We start from the raw sequence: 16,447 nt of genomic DNA, 5'->3' as shown, positions 1-16,447 counted from the left end.
AACAGCAAGTTCTGTAGATTATCGAGATGCGAGACTGGAAGACATTGTACTAATAAACTGACTTGTACTTGGCCTGATTTATTTGTGTAGTAGTTATAAAACACTGCATTGGCACTGTTGTTGATAGTGACACAGATCAACAGTGGTGCAGACAGTATCATGACTCGACACCTACGGTTCAGTCATTATTATGAGATGTATCAACTTCATTTCTTAATGTACTTGGAAAATTTATGGACAGCCATGCAAGCAGTTAAACGTCAGTAAACATTATCTGGACCTCACTGGCAAGGTGTTTCAGGTAGCAAAGTTATTTGGTACACAGTACATTCCCTGTGTTTTCTATATTCTTGTGTTGTCCAATACTTATTTGGTGGACATGTTGCACTTGAATTGTGACACTTGTGGTCTTATTATGTGCTTATGAATCCTCATTGTGCATTTTGCTGGTGGTCAATGCATCTGTGGAAAAACTGAATGTTACTAAGGACTTCTTGTTGCACAAGTTGGAGGACCGGGACTAACAACACACACACACACACAGAGACATTCAGTAAATAACACCAGTATTCCACCCATTTGATCAGAGACACGAACAATGGACCAGTCACATGGACAAACTTTAACAACATTTTATTGTACACAGAACTTCAGGTGATGTAACTAAACATGGATTTCTCATCTAATGCTGGTGCTTATGTGTATGGAATGGTTCAGCAACTTTTCCCAGATAAAGACCAGTGTGAATCGGGTTATTCAGATGTTAAGGACAAGTGAATATTTTCAAAGTAAACTTCTGGCTTTGGTCGCATTCTGCAAACTTTATCAAGCTTATAACAAGCCTGGCCAATTGTTTAAAGACTAGGATTCTGTATTGCAAGGCCTTACTCGCAATTGCCATTTCAAATGTGAAAACAAAGATTATGCTCTTTCCTATGCAGATAGTGCTGAGAGAGAGAGAGAGATGTTAATTGTTCGTGCTCCAGATGCAGAATAGTGGTTCATGGACAAATAATTCAAATTCACTAATTTATCTAAACCTCTTACCAACAGTGACACTTATGCCTTAATTGGGTCTCCAAAGTTGTTTAAGTTGCATGGAACTCTGAAAAGTTACAATAAGCGGACAGTGTAAATCAAAGGTCGTTGTCAAGTATAAAAACAATCGAGTGCAAGCTCTACTTTTAGTGACTCAACTGTTACAGAGGCCAGTATTTTGGGGCTAGATCCCTTTCAGTGCCAGTGTTTCAGGGTTCATGATTGGGATGCCCACATCTGGATCATGGATGTGGATTTGGGTAGTGCGCCATTGCCTTCTTCCCTGCCTGGACCAAAGCCATGGAGCACGCTCCATCTCCAATCCATTGGACCCTTCTAGGAATGTATTGGCTCATTCTGCAGCACACCCAAATGGGCTACCCCTATGTGGTACAGATTCACAAATGGGAATGTCCATCACAGCTGGGTTATTACAGTGGATTTTTGTTAGGAAAAGTTTTCCTTGTGCCATTGTGATGGATCATGGTGTCCACTCTTATGACTTTAGAATTCATCTCCTCCTGTACGACTCAAGGCGCGTACAGCACAACAACACATTTAGAGATTAAGGGACAGCTGAACATTACCAATTTAATACGAATCACACCCCCTATACGGCTCTACATCACTTTTGGATTTAGCTTAAATGCTTCTATCATTTTTGTGGCATTTGAAGAGTGTTGTTACAGCTTTCACCACTGAGTATGAATGGATGTTAATCTTGAGCTAGAATTTCAATTTGTGTATAGTGTAGCATGGCATTTTAATCCACATGCCACATTTTACCAGTTACACAATGTTTGACTGACTGCTACACAAAAGGAATTTTAAAAATATTTGAGTCGCTATACAAAAGATAATAAAGAAATTTGGCTAAGAAATTATTGGTTTCAACACACTTCAAAAATACTGTATTTTAAACAACATCTACTTTGATCTGTTCTCAACATAATTTGCTGAGCGGTGGTCACATGAAAGGAAGTAATTCAACAGATACAGTGAGGAGTAGCTTAGTAACAGCATTATTCAACTTGTGTAGCTTGTAGGACATCCTACACATATCCAGTGTATGAAAACTATCTGACAACTTATTGGGCGATAATGAGTATTGTCAGCTGTCCAGCAAATTCTGTACAATTCTGGGCATCTATGTGTGAACAGATCTTTAATATACAATACATCTCAAGATAACATATACAAGGCCACTTCCTGCATATTTCCCACAAATATACTCTCATTTTCTGTACTTTCACTAGATTTTTATGTCTTTTTTTAAAACTGAAAAATCCCTCAATCACAGTGTGACATGCAAATCTATAAGCAAAATTTGGATAGCTATCAATAAAATTTGATGAACACAAAGATAAAATTTCCTGGTGCAAAAGAGTTTTTGTATAGGCATACAGGTGAAATGCTACAACAGCTGACTGCAAAGACTAAAACAATGTCGCAAAGGGAGAGACTCCTAAATTAAATGAAAATGTGGGGTCAATTGAAGAAACAGGACTACATACTCTACCAAAGAATAAGAAAAGTATTTAAGAAATCAAATGTCACCTACTAATCAAATAATCTTGAAGAGATTCAAACCTTGTTAACATCCTGCTTATTTTCTGTCACATTCTCCTTTCTCATCCCATGTAAGAGTATTGGACCAGAAAATTCAGATGACTGCAGCGAGGAGGAGCTAGACCCATCATTCAAGCTTGAGGTGCTTGGCCCTACACTGCCCATGATACTAAATGACTTTGCCTTCGCTTTGACTTTTGCCAGTTCCTTATCCAATGCATAAAACATAAGTCCCAGTTTATGTTGAGTATCAGTAAGTTTCATTTCTGTAGGGATTGCTTGGTAAAATGTATCATCTTTCTTCATATCTTCATAGAATGATATCTAATGGGAGAAAACATTAAGATAATAAAAGTTCCAAAACTTGGTAACATTATATGTACAATGTCATCCAGTGACCTTCCTGTATTTATGCTTTGAAAATTATGAAAAAAATTACAGTACTTTTTACATAGGAATATGATATCACATACTTGAAATTAAATTAAACCTTACTGTAATAAGATTAAGTAAACTGTAGATAATATATAATGTTTGCTCAAACATACTGTGGCAATCAGCAAACAAAACCACACACACACACACACACACACACACACACACACACACACACACACACAGTATTCTTATCTACTACAAATTCTTTTTGGACAGTCGAAAAAAGTAAATGTCATGTAGTTGAGACGATTTCAAAGAAAACAACTCATCTACAGTTTGCAGACAGTGATGTTCCAACTGATCTGTTTGCCTCAAATAATTAAAAGCTTTAATGTATCTGTGGTTTCTATTTATTCATTCCAATGATGTGGTAATCAACAGCTGGCTGAAGATCACAGTTTGTCCGTAAATTGCAGTGCAGTTCAAAACCTCTGTTAGGAGAGTAATGGTTGCAGAATGTAGGTGTCTAGATCCATGTCCCAGTCTATCACAAAGTTTATCTTTTCAGTGCAGAGAACACACTAGTAAATAATAAGAATTACATGCCTTCATCATTTATACCCAAATCATCACACATTGCACCATTTGAAATATATTTTTGAGGATGAAAAGCAAAAAACATGACAATGTTTGCAAAAATGTGTATGTCTTACATCCAGCTGGTAACAAAATGCAAATTCACACACACAAATACTTGCTTTCTTTACTTATATTAAACTTATACTAACTTATCTCAGATACTTTTGACGTGTCAGTTCACTAATCTGAAACAGTTTGTAAATGTGTTTGCAAACTTGTCTGACTTTATCATTGAAAGGAGAGATCACTTAAGAAAATGGCAAAATCACAAGGAAACTGTGTGGCTGGTAAATCAGGTCAAAAAATCCAACACCGCCAATAGATGCGTTTAAAAGTGAAAAAAACTATTACTTAGCTCTTGCGAGTAGTAATTCCTTCTTCAGCAAGGAAAACAGATAGGTAGCTAAAGGTTACAAACGTAGGCTTGTCACTCACATTCTCAGATGAGAGGGACCCACATGTTTTGATTATGATGTTGTTGTAACAAGAGGGTAACAACCTAAGGTCTCAATGACTTGCTCCTACTTTCCAAACATTTCTCTTTTTTCTCACTGAGGAAGGAACGGTTCTAAAAGCCAAATATTTTTCTTCTACTTTTAAATGTATCTACTGCTGGTACTAGAATGTCACCTTCTGAAGGTAAATACTGAAATTCATTCTGCGTATCTATTTTGGCCTACTGAAGCATGTAATGACCTACTGAATGCTCATTTCATGATGGCAATGGAGGCAGCCAGCTAAGCTCGATACTGACAAATCTAACGCAGGAAGGACTCCGTGAAGCATTTATTCAAGAATTTCACTGGGGGGGGGGAACCATTTCAGGCTCAGTCTAATTATTTTTCACTATTTTCATTAATAATTTCACTAAATTTTATTTCCACTTTTCAGCATTAAAAATTAAAGCAAAAATTACTCATTGTTTATTTCTAGTGAAACATCTTCCATTTTTACATAAATTCATAAAGCTTGAAACTTATACATGTGAAAAAAACACATATATCAATGCATAAATGTTTGGAAAACATTTATCATGCCACTTTAATTAGCATGGTCTAGCCTATGCACATAATCTACAAATCAGTCTGAGAAAGAGTGGAATAGCACGACTTCTATATTATTGGGAGTCTGAGCTATTCTCCTGGAAGTCACAGCTGTTCTCCTGCCAGACATTGTATTACAATATGTCAAAAATGACCTCTCCCTTATCAACATTACTGACTGGGATCCACAAAGCCATCACTGCAACTTCCATCGAATGCCCATATCCTGATTTCAAGGAAAGAGTAGCAGCAATCACATCAACATCTCTACCTTCTCTTCAAAAACTAGCAACTAAATCCCTAAACACTGGATGTGGTATATTCTGATGTTGAAAGTTCTTGTTGAATGGAAATATCCTTATTAGTTGAGAGATTTCAAACCTGTTAAAAATAACCTTTCATTATGTTCCTTGGATCAAACAATCTACCAATAGAAGAAATGACAATATTTCCTGTGTCACACTTCATTAATTGGTTCAGTTTCATCAGGCTTGTTCTACCTGTAGATTGGAACATTAAATGTACTTGCTTTTGCTTCAGCAGGTTTATCTGTGGCTATCTCAGGCCGAAATTGCATATTCTAGCAATTTAAAGCTCTTTGATATGTCAGTACACTTTAATGATATCATGGAGCTCTCTAATGTCAGCAGTAAATTGCAACATTTAGAGCAATCTTTGACAAGAAAATAGCTGGGCATTGAATTTTTTGTACTTCATTACAGTTCAGGACTTCCAAATCGTTCATAGCAACACTCTCCTCTTCATCAGTTTCAACAAATTCTACTATATCATTGAGATATTGTCCAAGGTACTCGGTACTTTTAAACCACGAGTTCCACCTGGTGATGGCAGGATTATGGGAAATATTAGTTTTTGTGGGTTCATCTTCATATTACTGATTTAAATTGAATGTATGCATGCTTTCTTTCTCAGTTATTAAGGAATGTGTGTTTTGGCTGCAGAGCACAATGGTTAAAACCACCAAGTTTCACTGCCCACGCACTGCTCACCAAATTTAATTTATGAGCATAGCACTGCATGTGTACTAACTCTTATAAAACTAAAACCCTAACTGCATTTATACCCATGCCTTTCTCTGGCACTCAGTTCCCACAATGCACTATATGCACATTAAGTATCTTTCTAATAATTAATTAATTAATCACAAAAATATTTTCATAAAAATTCTTTTTCTTGAACGAAAGCTTGGCATATTAATAAACTGAAGCACAAGAACAGATCATAAAATATAAGACTGGATGCCCCAGCAATCAGCAAAAATTTTCAACATGCAATATATTGCCGGATCAAAGAACGCACTGGATGTTGTTGAATGTCTTACTTCCTTGCACAGGAAATGAAGTTAGCAATATTCGACACAAACTAAGATAGCAATATACATCAAAGTGGTGCATAATCAACTGTCATCAATATCCAGATTTCACTGCCAAAATTCAATTTGAATTTCCACCATTAACTTTGTGATACGGTTCCACACATCTTCGTTGATTATTTCATGATTTTGCTTCAAAGTAAATAGTTTCATGTTTTAAGCCAAATCTGCAAAATTTCATACAAATTTTGTAACTTTGCACTTTGCAAAAAACAAGTGCCTCTAACTACTACTCATATAAGTTAATTATAGTAATCATTTGAAACAGGCTCCTGTAAATTTCAAGGCAGGTGAACAATCTAGTAAACATTGAAGTTGCACCGTGTTTCAATTGGGAAAGCAGTTCTTAAATAGTTGTTAGCTGATTGTTTTGAACCCTGTTGTCATGAGTATGCTATGGCGGACAAAAAGTGTATAGGCCAATGTAGATGTTCTCAGAGCTTAATGTCTATAATTGTATTAATAGGGTTTAGTGTTTTGTCTGTTTAAATGGTTAATTATGGAAAGCATTTGTAGAGGGACTAGGTAAGACAAAGAGGATCTTTGTTTCATCACATCAGATGTCTAGTCAGTGCCACACAAAATGGCACAAGCTAATATTTCTGGCTGAAACATATACCTAATTACACATGATTTTCACATTGCTGTTCATAGATGTCTGAATGGGAATGTAGCCTAATTCCTTGCAACCCAGAATAGTCTTCCATCATATATAATGATCAAATATTAAATGTAATCATCTTAAATTTGTTGAAAATTTGTTTTATACACATGACACTGCGATAAGTAAGAGAAGGAAATTTTTGTGCAGACTAAGCCTGTCACCACCTCACACTGCTCATGATAATAATTTAAAACTAAGAACTTACTAAACAATGTCATCTCTTGGTACACTGCAATATTTTTGCAAGTTCTTAGTGGCAATAAACCTTCAACTGTGTGCACTGTTTCCCATATTTCACTTTAACCATGTTCAAGATTTTATTTATAATTAACTCATACTTACAAATTCATTGTCTGCCTTTTTAGTCCCACTGTTTGATACAATAAAGTTAGTAACATCAAAATTCCCCATATTTCCAGCGGGAATTGGCATTGTAAATCCAGATGAACCTGAAGAATAAAAAAAACAACCAATGTTAAAGTTTTATTTCAGCTTTTATATCTGTTTTACTAAATTAAAAACAGGCTCTTCAGCAATACTTGCCTTGGTCTATTTTTTCCATTTTTGTACCATCACTTGCTGCGTGGCATGTGAAATGCAGAGGTTCCACTTCAAGCAGTCCTTTCAAATAGTGATTTGATGATAATCCCTTCAGCCGTAATTGTGTAAACTTCGAATCTGGTCCTTGACCTCCAACTATAAAAAAGAGAGAAAATAATTACTCCATGAAGTGCTATGAAGCATAATACAACAAAGTTGGACTTGAATTTTGAATTAACTAGGGAAAAAAAATATTTTTAAAATTAGTCCTGTTGTTATAATTTCTTTTACTGGTTGTTTTCCAATAATGACATTGTAGCATTTCATAAATTTAAATATTAAATAACTGTACAATACCTCAATCACCTGGCTTGTATTAGCAGCTGGCGATGGGGTCAAATAACACTGAGGTATAGTTTACAGAACTGACAGTGACAAAGAATCATTGGGAACAGGTCTGATTCAGACTCGGATATTTTTTACATTTTTCAGAGTCCTGGGTATGTAGCCAAACACAGTTTCCTACACATATTGTATTGTGCATTCACCTCTCAGCAGTCAGCAAATCAATAGGCTATTTTCCCACCTTAATAGTATGGTTTGGATTGTTGTTACTCTTTGATTACAACATTTATATAGCATTTACGGCCAATATTCTCACAAAATATCTTTTATTTTTATGTAATTAAAGCTTAAAAATCAAGATCTGGTCATGTGATCGAAATCTTTCAATTATTGGCGGATGCTCTGGTGATGGCACAGATTATGAGTAAGATCTATGTGTGTCTTATAGGAGTGTTAGCTGAAGTTACAAGGCTTTTACATACTTTTTCTGCAAACAGTTAAGCTATTTAGTGATGGAAAACACAGTTACAACTTTTAAGTGACAACAGAAAGGAATTTTGTGAAAACTGATAGTGGAAACTTTGAAAACGTTGATGCGTTTAAGCTCCATCCATTTGAGCGCAACATGTTCAACAAAGAACATTCTTTTCCCTGCTCCCCACAACACCGTTAAACTCACTCAAAACTAAGGAATTGTAGAACTTTTTGTGCAAATGTGCCCTTATATTGTAACTAGATTGCTGACTATCAATTGTGAGCTACGACCCAAAGCACAATAAAATTATTCTTGGCAGAACTTGATGCCGATTTCCTCTGTAGAAGACACTCAGCAGAGGTACTGTACACAGGAGTAGTTTGGTATTGCAACAGATAGCGCATCTGACTGCTGATGAAGAAGTCACGTGTTCAAATTCTGGAAGGGTCTCATATATTTTTAAAAAGTTTTACATGAAATACAAAATTAGCAGTAGCAAGGACTGACTGTAACAAATGTTTTGATTGTGGGAAGTTTTATGTATAGCTTCACATTCGTCTTACTCTGAGACATGAACAACAGAGCTTAAATGCACTTACTTTGCAGACAAACAACTCACTTTTTTGAAAGGCATTGTTAGTAGTGAAGATATTACCATATGCACCAGTACAACGAAGTGTAGGATGATGGGGTTATGTGGAGAGATGTGAAGTGTGTACAACATGCAGGTGACACGAACATAAGGGCCGAGATGTTTGTGAGTGAAAACTAAAGTTAGTGTCTGAAGGAGACTTACTTCATATTCATGTAAGATGATGTAGCTGCAAAAGTTTAAACAATAAGGATCCTAGCTGGACAGTGCAAAGATAAAAAAAAATGTTTTCTAATGAAGTGGTCACATTAACCAGAAAATACATTTCTGAACGTGGCGTGTATGAAAACCAATTGCAAACGTAAGCACATGTAAACAGCAAGGAAACACAATAATATTCTGTTTATGATTGGTGTGTTGAAGTTTTGAAACTGTGATTTGTTTTTTATGTAAAAGGACTGTAGGGTTGTTTTATAAATAATTTAAAATGTTCTTTCAGGTTAGATTCGAGCCTGCGATCTATGGACATCATCTTACAAAATTCAGCTACACCGAGCTCCTGAATAATTGAGGTGTAGCTGGGAAAAATGGCAATTTTCACTAGGAGTTTAATTTTGTTGAATGGCACTATACTTTACAGTAACAGTGGGAGAGCATATCTTGGAGGTAAGTTAATGTTAACCTTACAATGCAACACATTTGTAATTAAGCTAGTGAACTTGTTTGTCAACATTTTGGCAATTTGCCAGTACAATGTAACCACATTTTACACATGTTCTCATTCTCTGCAACACTCAAAAACAACTTTTCAGTAGATTTTATACATGTATTTGTACAGAATGGTACTACACACTATTTGTAACCCATTTTCCAAAACACAAATTCCAAAATAAGACATCACTGTGAATTACAGTTATGAAAGTAGGAACAGCGAGCTAGCCAGTGCTGTCACAGGCATCACATGACTCAAATGGATGTTTTAGCATGCTTTCGAATTATTTTAATTTCATTTCCATTTGTATAAAAGAATATTGAAATTCAAGAGGAAAAAAAGCTTGTTAGAGGAATAAAATTACATAATTAATCATTTGTGACAACATCCAAAAAACAGTCAAGTACCTTATTATGTGTCCATTAAACATGGCTCCCCACACTCCATGAACTAGCTCATAAAAAAGGATCTCTGCAAAAATGCTAGATCTTCAACACAAGTGCATGTTTAACCATCTGTCAGCAATTATAAAACAACAAATAGGTGCCCACAAGCAATCATGGAGAGATAGTGTTGCTGCTGCAGCCATACAGCGAATGCGGACCTGAGGTTGGCCAGACGTACCCACTATCAAGTCTGGGTTACCTCATAGGTAGCAAAGCACATGAATGTTCATCCTTCTGTTGTTTATAGACAGTGGTATCAATTTCTAACAGTAAGGTTAGCCAAGACATAAGACGTCCAACTCCCCCCCCCTTTCACTCATGTTGTTTCCCCAACGACTGATGTTGACCGCTCACATTAATGGTAGACTTCACGAAAATGGCGCACTACTCTCTTCACAGATAAAAATGGTTTTGTTTGCAAAGCGACTATAGTGAATATGTTTCAATTTCAACTGAAATTATAGCCCATACTGACCACCAAGCAATCCAATAACCCTACACTGTTTGGCCATACAAGGATAGTTTTGTAAAGGAATATCTTTAACAGCTAACAATTCAGCATATGAAGTGACCTCAAGAATGTCACTTCAACTTCAAGAACTGCATTCATGATTTTTGGAGTGTACAGGCATAATCATTAACCAATCCCTAATTAAGTGCACGATATATTGCTGTTCCATATAATTATATTCTGTATTTTGCTGTACCTCTCTGATAATTCTGTAAAACAGGAATAACACACAGTATATAATACGAATTCAGTTCTGAATTAATTACCTGACGTCGTAAGCAGCTCTCGCAAATCCAGAACATCTGCTGAGAATGCAGCTGCTGAGGCTGCTGGAGTGCTGGCAGACGAAGTACCACCACCACCGCCTCCTCCTGCTCCACCGCCACCTCCAGCCCCACCACCATTTCCTCCGCTGCCTCCGCCACCACCTCCACTTCCTGCACCTCCACCGCCACCACCATTGCCACCTACAGCATTGCCCATTTCACCACTCACAACTGTAGCATAAGTGATTGGTACTGACGAAAATTTAGCAGGTGGTGGTGGTTCTGTGTCAAACAATTCTGGTTCAAATGGTGTGCTATAGAGCCCAAACCTAGGAGGACAGAAAAAAATTAACAAAGGTCAATACAATGAGTCATACTAAAATTTTTAAATTAACTAATCACCAAGAGTAACTACTGTCAGCCATTAAAGTGCAATTTTTGACATGTAATTCTTCAGGCTTTCCCAGTGATCTGTCAGCATCTCGAAGTGTCACGTATTCTGCTAGATATCAGTGTCATTTGTACACAATTTATCTGGCGTTACATGACACTCCTCATCGAGGGGACGTGTCCAGTCTTTACACCTAAGGCCTTCCTTCTCCATGGTTGGTTCCCGGCATTTCGTTCTCAGTCTGCTCCCACAACAAGTGTCCTTTGGCATTCCCTCTTCGATCTGTTGTACCAGGCCAAGTGCTGGCATTCTGTTTTCGGTCCAGTGTGGTTCTAGGTGTTTCCCTTGCAGTCCATTCCCAACAGAAGCATCCTGCAACATTCCATTTACAATCTGGTGCATCTGGTACTCTGTCTAGTGTCTGTTCCCCATGTCCGCACTCCCAGGTCCTCTTTTTGTGGAGTTCTACTGCTGCCACTGTTGCATTCTCAGCAACTTGAGTGTAGGATCCAAGACTATCGAGTCGGTACCAGAGTCATGATTGAACAGGTTTTCTGTCACCTTTATCTCTACAGACTCTCTTGTAACACTGGCTCCATATCTGTGGGGTGTGTATGAGAACCCTGGTTTCATCGACATTCATGGAATGATTGATTTCCAGACAGTGTTTGGAAATGGCTGATTTAGTTGCCTGTGTTAGTTAGGTGGGCTTCTGATGTCCTTTGCACCTGACGCCTCCTGGCCTAGTTGATTGAGCAATGTACAACATGCCACATTGACAAGGTATTTCATAAATTCAAACAATGCAAACGCCAGGTTGGAATATCAACAATCTCAGAAAAGATGATTGCTACTTAACGGAACGACGACATTAAGTTGCAGACAGGCAATTAAAAGACACTAACACACAAGCTTTTGGCCACAGCCTTCATCAGAAAGAGAAACACACACCATTCATTCACACAGATGGTGGAAACCGTTGGGCGAAGGATGTGAGGACAGTAAGTTACTGTAGGTTGGGACAATTATGGGAATGGAGCAAGTGTTGTAACATAATTCCATCTGCATAATCCAAAAAAGCTGGTTGTGGAGGAAAGGATCCAGATTATCCATGTTGTGAAGCAACCAATGAAATCAAGCAAGTTATGTTTAGCTGCATGTGGTGCCACAGGATGATTTACTTTGCTCTTGGCCATAATTTGGCAGCAGCCATTTGTCCTGGTGGACATCTGGTTGGTAGTCACAGCAATATAAAAAAAATCTGTGAGACCCTCAGCATACAGGACAAGGGAATTCTCATCAGTGCAGATACAATGTCCCCAGGCGGTTAGACTGAATGGGAGGGATTTTTTGGTGTGGAAGGGATGACAGCTGTTAAAATGCAGGTACTGTTGGTGGCTTCATGTGAGCAGAGGCGAGGATGGTGTCATCAGAGTGGAGAAAGTCCATGTCCAGGAAGGTGGCACTTTGGGTGAGGAACACCAAGTGATCCTCCCCTCCACCACCAATTTTTACAAACTGCTGCAGAGATAGGAGTAACCCTTACAAACCATTCTCCCTCCTGTAATCATCTCAGCCTCAACCTAAGGTAATACATTGTCCCCGTATCCTCTACCCAACAGTTTCCACTCCCTTGACCCATCACCTCCTCCTCATTCTTATCTCCCACCATCTTTGATTGCTGCCCTCTGCCAATGCACCTGCCCATCTTTCCCCACTCCTATCCTTCTTCATTCAGTTTTTTCTACCTCTCTGCCCCACAACCTCCTGACACTGAGCGTGTTGGCATTCTAGTCCCTGCACTTTCCACCAGACAGCGTTCCTTTCTCTATCCGCCCATACAATGCTAACCTTTCCTGTTCGCTGCCCCCTCCGGACTGCTGCTAGCATTCCACGTAACAATTGCATTGTGGAGTATGTAATGGAGTTGGTTGTCATGTGTGCATGAGATGCGTTTGTGTATGTGAATGAATGGTGTTTCACTTGCTGAAGAAGAATGTGGCCAAAGCTTATGTGTAAGTGTCTTTTAATTGTACTTGTCTTCAACTTAACATGACATCTGAACAGTAAATAGTAATCTATCTATTCCTACATTATTTCATAAATTCCTTGTTTTTTGTAGTCTACAGGTCATTTTCACATTTCCCAGTAGTCCTCTCATTTGGGTAGGTGGACAGAACACTCACTATTTTATGCTTCCTGAGAGTGCTGCTGAGTTTTGCACAAACAGATTCCACACAGGGCAGGTATGCCACCTCTTTGCTTCGCCTTGCTCTTCTTCTAGACTGTATGGTGGAGTGGCTGGTTGAAGGGCCTTCTGAATCTGTTTGGCGGTGCATCCATTTCTGCAGAACACTTATCTTAGATGCTATATTCCTGCTGCCAAAATACGTTGGTCTGACAAGATGTGTACATTGTGGACCAATGTCTTCAGAACTCCATTCTTCTGTGCTGTGTGATGACAGCTGCTGGCTGTAGGTTTGCAATACATCTGGCCATACATCTGGTATTCTTTTGGCAAGTACATCCAGAAATGGCAGCCGGTCATCATTTTCCAGTTCCATAGTGAACTTAGTATTTGAATGGCATGAGTTAAGGTATTCCAGAAACTCACTGAGTATATTCTGACTGAGCCCAGATCACAAAGGTATCATCCACATACCTGAAGAAGCAAGTGGGTTTGTATATAGCCAGCTCTAATGCTACCTCCTCAAATATCTCCATGAATATATTGGCAACCATTGGAGACAGAAGGCTGCCCATGGGTACACCTTCTGTCTGTTCATAATATTGGCACTCACACAGAAAATAAGATTCGGTCGCACATGGACAGGTGTACTGGACAGAAGACAAAACTTTAGCATTTGGCCCGGTGCACCAAACCGCAGAGGGAATGTGTAAGAACACTTCTAGAGGGAGCAGAACATAGAGGAAAATGTTAGAACCACGCTGGACCGAAAACTAGAACATTGACAGTGTGCAGGACTGAAGACAGAATGCCAGTGTTCAGCCTGGCACAGTTAACTGAAGAGGGCATGCTTAAGAAAGCTTCCAGTGGGAGTGGACTGCAGAGGAAACACCTAGAAATGTCCTGGACTAACAATGGAACTTCAGCATGCGGAATGGTGTGCAGGACCACAGAAGGAATGTGTACGAATGCTTCTAGTACGAGCAGGCTAGACACACAACACTTGGAGCCGACAGAGGAGGGAGGTGACTTTAGGTATAAATAATGGACCCGTTCCACTCGAAAATTAGTCTCAAGTCGCACCCAATGAAGATAATGAGTCATGATGTCAAAATATTGTGCACAAATGATGCTCCTATCCAGCAGAATACCCAATACATTAAACAAGAACACACAACTTGTAGAGGACTGTTGACAGGACACTTTCAACTTCAATACTCTCAATAAAGCTCTAAAAGTGCCAAGTTTTTAACTGCACCAAAGCTAAGTTAAATCTCAATATTTCAATGACTACCTCCACTGAGATCTTTCAGGACGAATTCATTTAAAGTCTACTTCCATCAACAGAATGCCATACCATCATCAGCCGTGAAGATAGCATTACATTAGCAGCCATAAATGACGAAACCAGATTATTAAAACCAAGAAGTACAGAATGCTATATTGCTATGGACAGGAAGATTTTGCGGAAACAATAATCCAAAAAGTACACAAAATTGGCAGTTTTCAGCGACGAGGATTTTTATGAAATGTTGCAAAATTTTCTAGCACAAAAATGTTATGTATCTCAGATGAGGCATTTACTCAAGCCCATAACTGATAGTTACTGAAATCTGAAATAAAATTTTGACTTCTTTTCTCCTCAATGCTAACGTACCTGTATAATCTTATAATGACACTTCATTTCCCATGTACCACACTATGATACGACAACAAAAGAAAACACTTTACTTCCATCATCAAATTTCCCAACACTTTTGAATATAGCATACGAAAAGTGACACATATTGTAGACATCTTCTATGTGCTGTGTTAATTAAACTGCATACTTTATTAGTACACAAGTATCAGTAAGAAAACTGCCAAATACAGCATTTTTTGCAAACACATATCATGTTCTCTACTTGGTTTACTTGTATCAACTAATCACAATATATGACATGTGATATCAGACAGAAAAATCATGTTGCACAAATAATACAACTGATTGCTTCTTATGGAATCATATTCATTGGTTTTGCCAACTCACGACCAACACAACACTCACAGCAAAGTAAAAATAATATTGGAGCAAACAATCACAGTAATCTGTTGTACTGCCAGAAACATGTTTGCACGGCATTCTCTACTGTGATTCACCGACAGAAACAAACCAAGCAAGTGCCATGCTGATTTATGTGTGTACTATGAAAATATGTAATTTAATTGATGCCACATTGTTAGTAGTACAAGTTGCTGCATGAAAACATTGAGGAAGGCACTGTTGCTGAATAAAACTAATATATCTCTTCCAAATTAAAATATTTCTTCATTACTGTGGGAAAAGGAATGTTTGGTGATGAAACCAACATGCTGCTGAAAACATGGTGAGCAAACTGCTTCGGGCAAGGGTGAAGGATAAAACTAAAACACACTGGATTGCGCCTTCAAATTAGGCTAACAACTCTTATGGCCTCAGATCTTTGCATGTCATGTGTTCACATGCTTCAAAAATAAGCAACCAGAAAATAATAATAAAAAAACACCAAACACAGAATCTGGCAAAAATAACACAGAAAGTGTCATAAAGTGATTTTTTCTGCCTCTGTGTATTGCTACTGATTTGACCCAAATGTGATCTCACAAGAAAATCAAAGCTTTTAATCTGAGAATGCCAGTGCAGAGGAATTCTCGCAATAATTATTTTGTTGAATACTCTTATAACAATACAATGGTTTTAAAACTGCTTGTCTTAAAATTTTCCTTTATTGGCAATGGTTAATATTCATAGTATATTTTATTTTTATACTGGGAGTGTTATAGTGACTTTCCAAAATAAACAAACCTGGTACGAAGCAAGAGATGGAAAGGATTTGTGCGGGTGTTCATCTCCTGTGCCACTTGCTGGAGCAGAGTGACGCATTGTTGGGCAGCGGCTCCAGTGTTATCAAAGGGTAACACTCTTGTCAGTAACAACAGGAACCAGCGGAGTGCTCCCGCAGTCTGACAGCAGCTTATGACAGGTAACCAGTCTATAAGTGCTTGTAACACTGATGTGTCAAACCTCGCATTTCCACCATCAGAAGCATTTTTCATACCTCTGGAAAAAGAAGTCAATATTATTATAGACAAATAAATAAAATAACATAAACAATGCATCACTCATTACCCTACTGAGAGAGAGAGAGAGAGAGAGAGAGAGAGAGAGAGAGAGAGAGACGAACTTTACGCACAGCAAAAGATAACATGAAGTGATAACATGAAGTTTATACAAGTAT

At 38.0% G+C, this 16,447-nt stretch overlaps 1 protein-coding gene across 3 annotated transcripts in view; it reads right to left on the bottom strand.

Annotated features, from left to right (window-relative positions):
• Positions 1-16,447, bottom strand: part of LOC126335421 (baculoviral IAP repeat-containing protein 6-like) — a 311,044-nt gene that overhangs the window by 201,546 nt on the left and 93,051 nt on the right. For 2 of the 3 annotated variants that reach the window (XM_049998701.1, XM_049998709.1), the window contains exons 18-22: positions 16,015-16,269; positions 10,612-10,940; positions 7,268-7,420; positions 7,067-7,173; positions 2,629-2,931 (exon numbers count right to left, since the gene is read on the bottom strand). In XM_049998701.1, the coding sequence (XP_049854658.1) occupies positions 2,629-2,931; positions 7,067-7,173; positions 7,268-7,420; positions 10,612-10,940; positions 16,015-16,269 (1,147 nt within the window). The remainder of the gene's footprint in view (positions 1-2,628; positions 2,932-7,066; positions 7,174-7,267; positions 7,421-10,611; positions 10,941-16,014; positions 16,270-16,447) is intronic. The other variant, XM_049998717.1, reaches the window with a different exon arrangement.

Source organism: Schistocerca gregaria, chromosome 1 (assembly GCF_023897955.1).
Source record: "Schistocerca gregaria isolate iqSchGreg1 chromosome 1, iqSchGreg1.2, whole genome shotgun sequence".
In the NCBI taxonomy this organism is placed as follows: Eukaryota; Metazoa; Arthropoda; class Insecta; order Orthoptera; family Acrididae; genus Schistocerca; species Schistocerca gregaria.
Note: the sequence above shows the minus strand (reverse complement) of the source record. Positions and strands in the feature narration are given on the sequence as shown.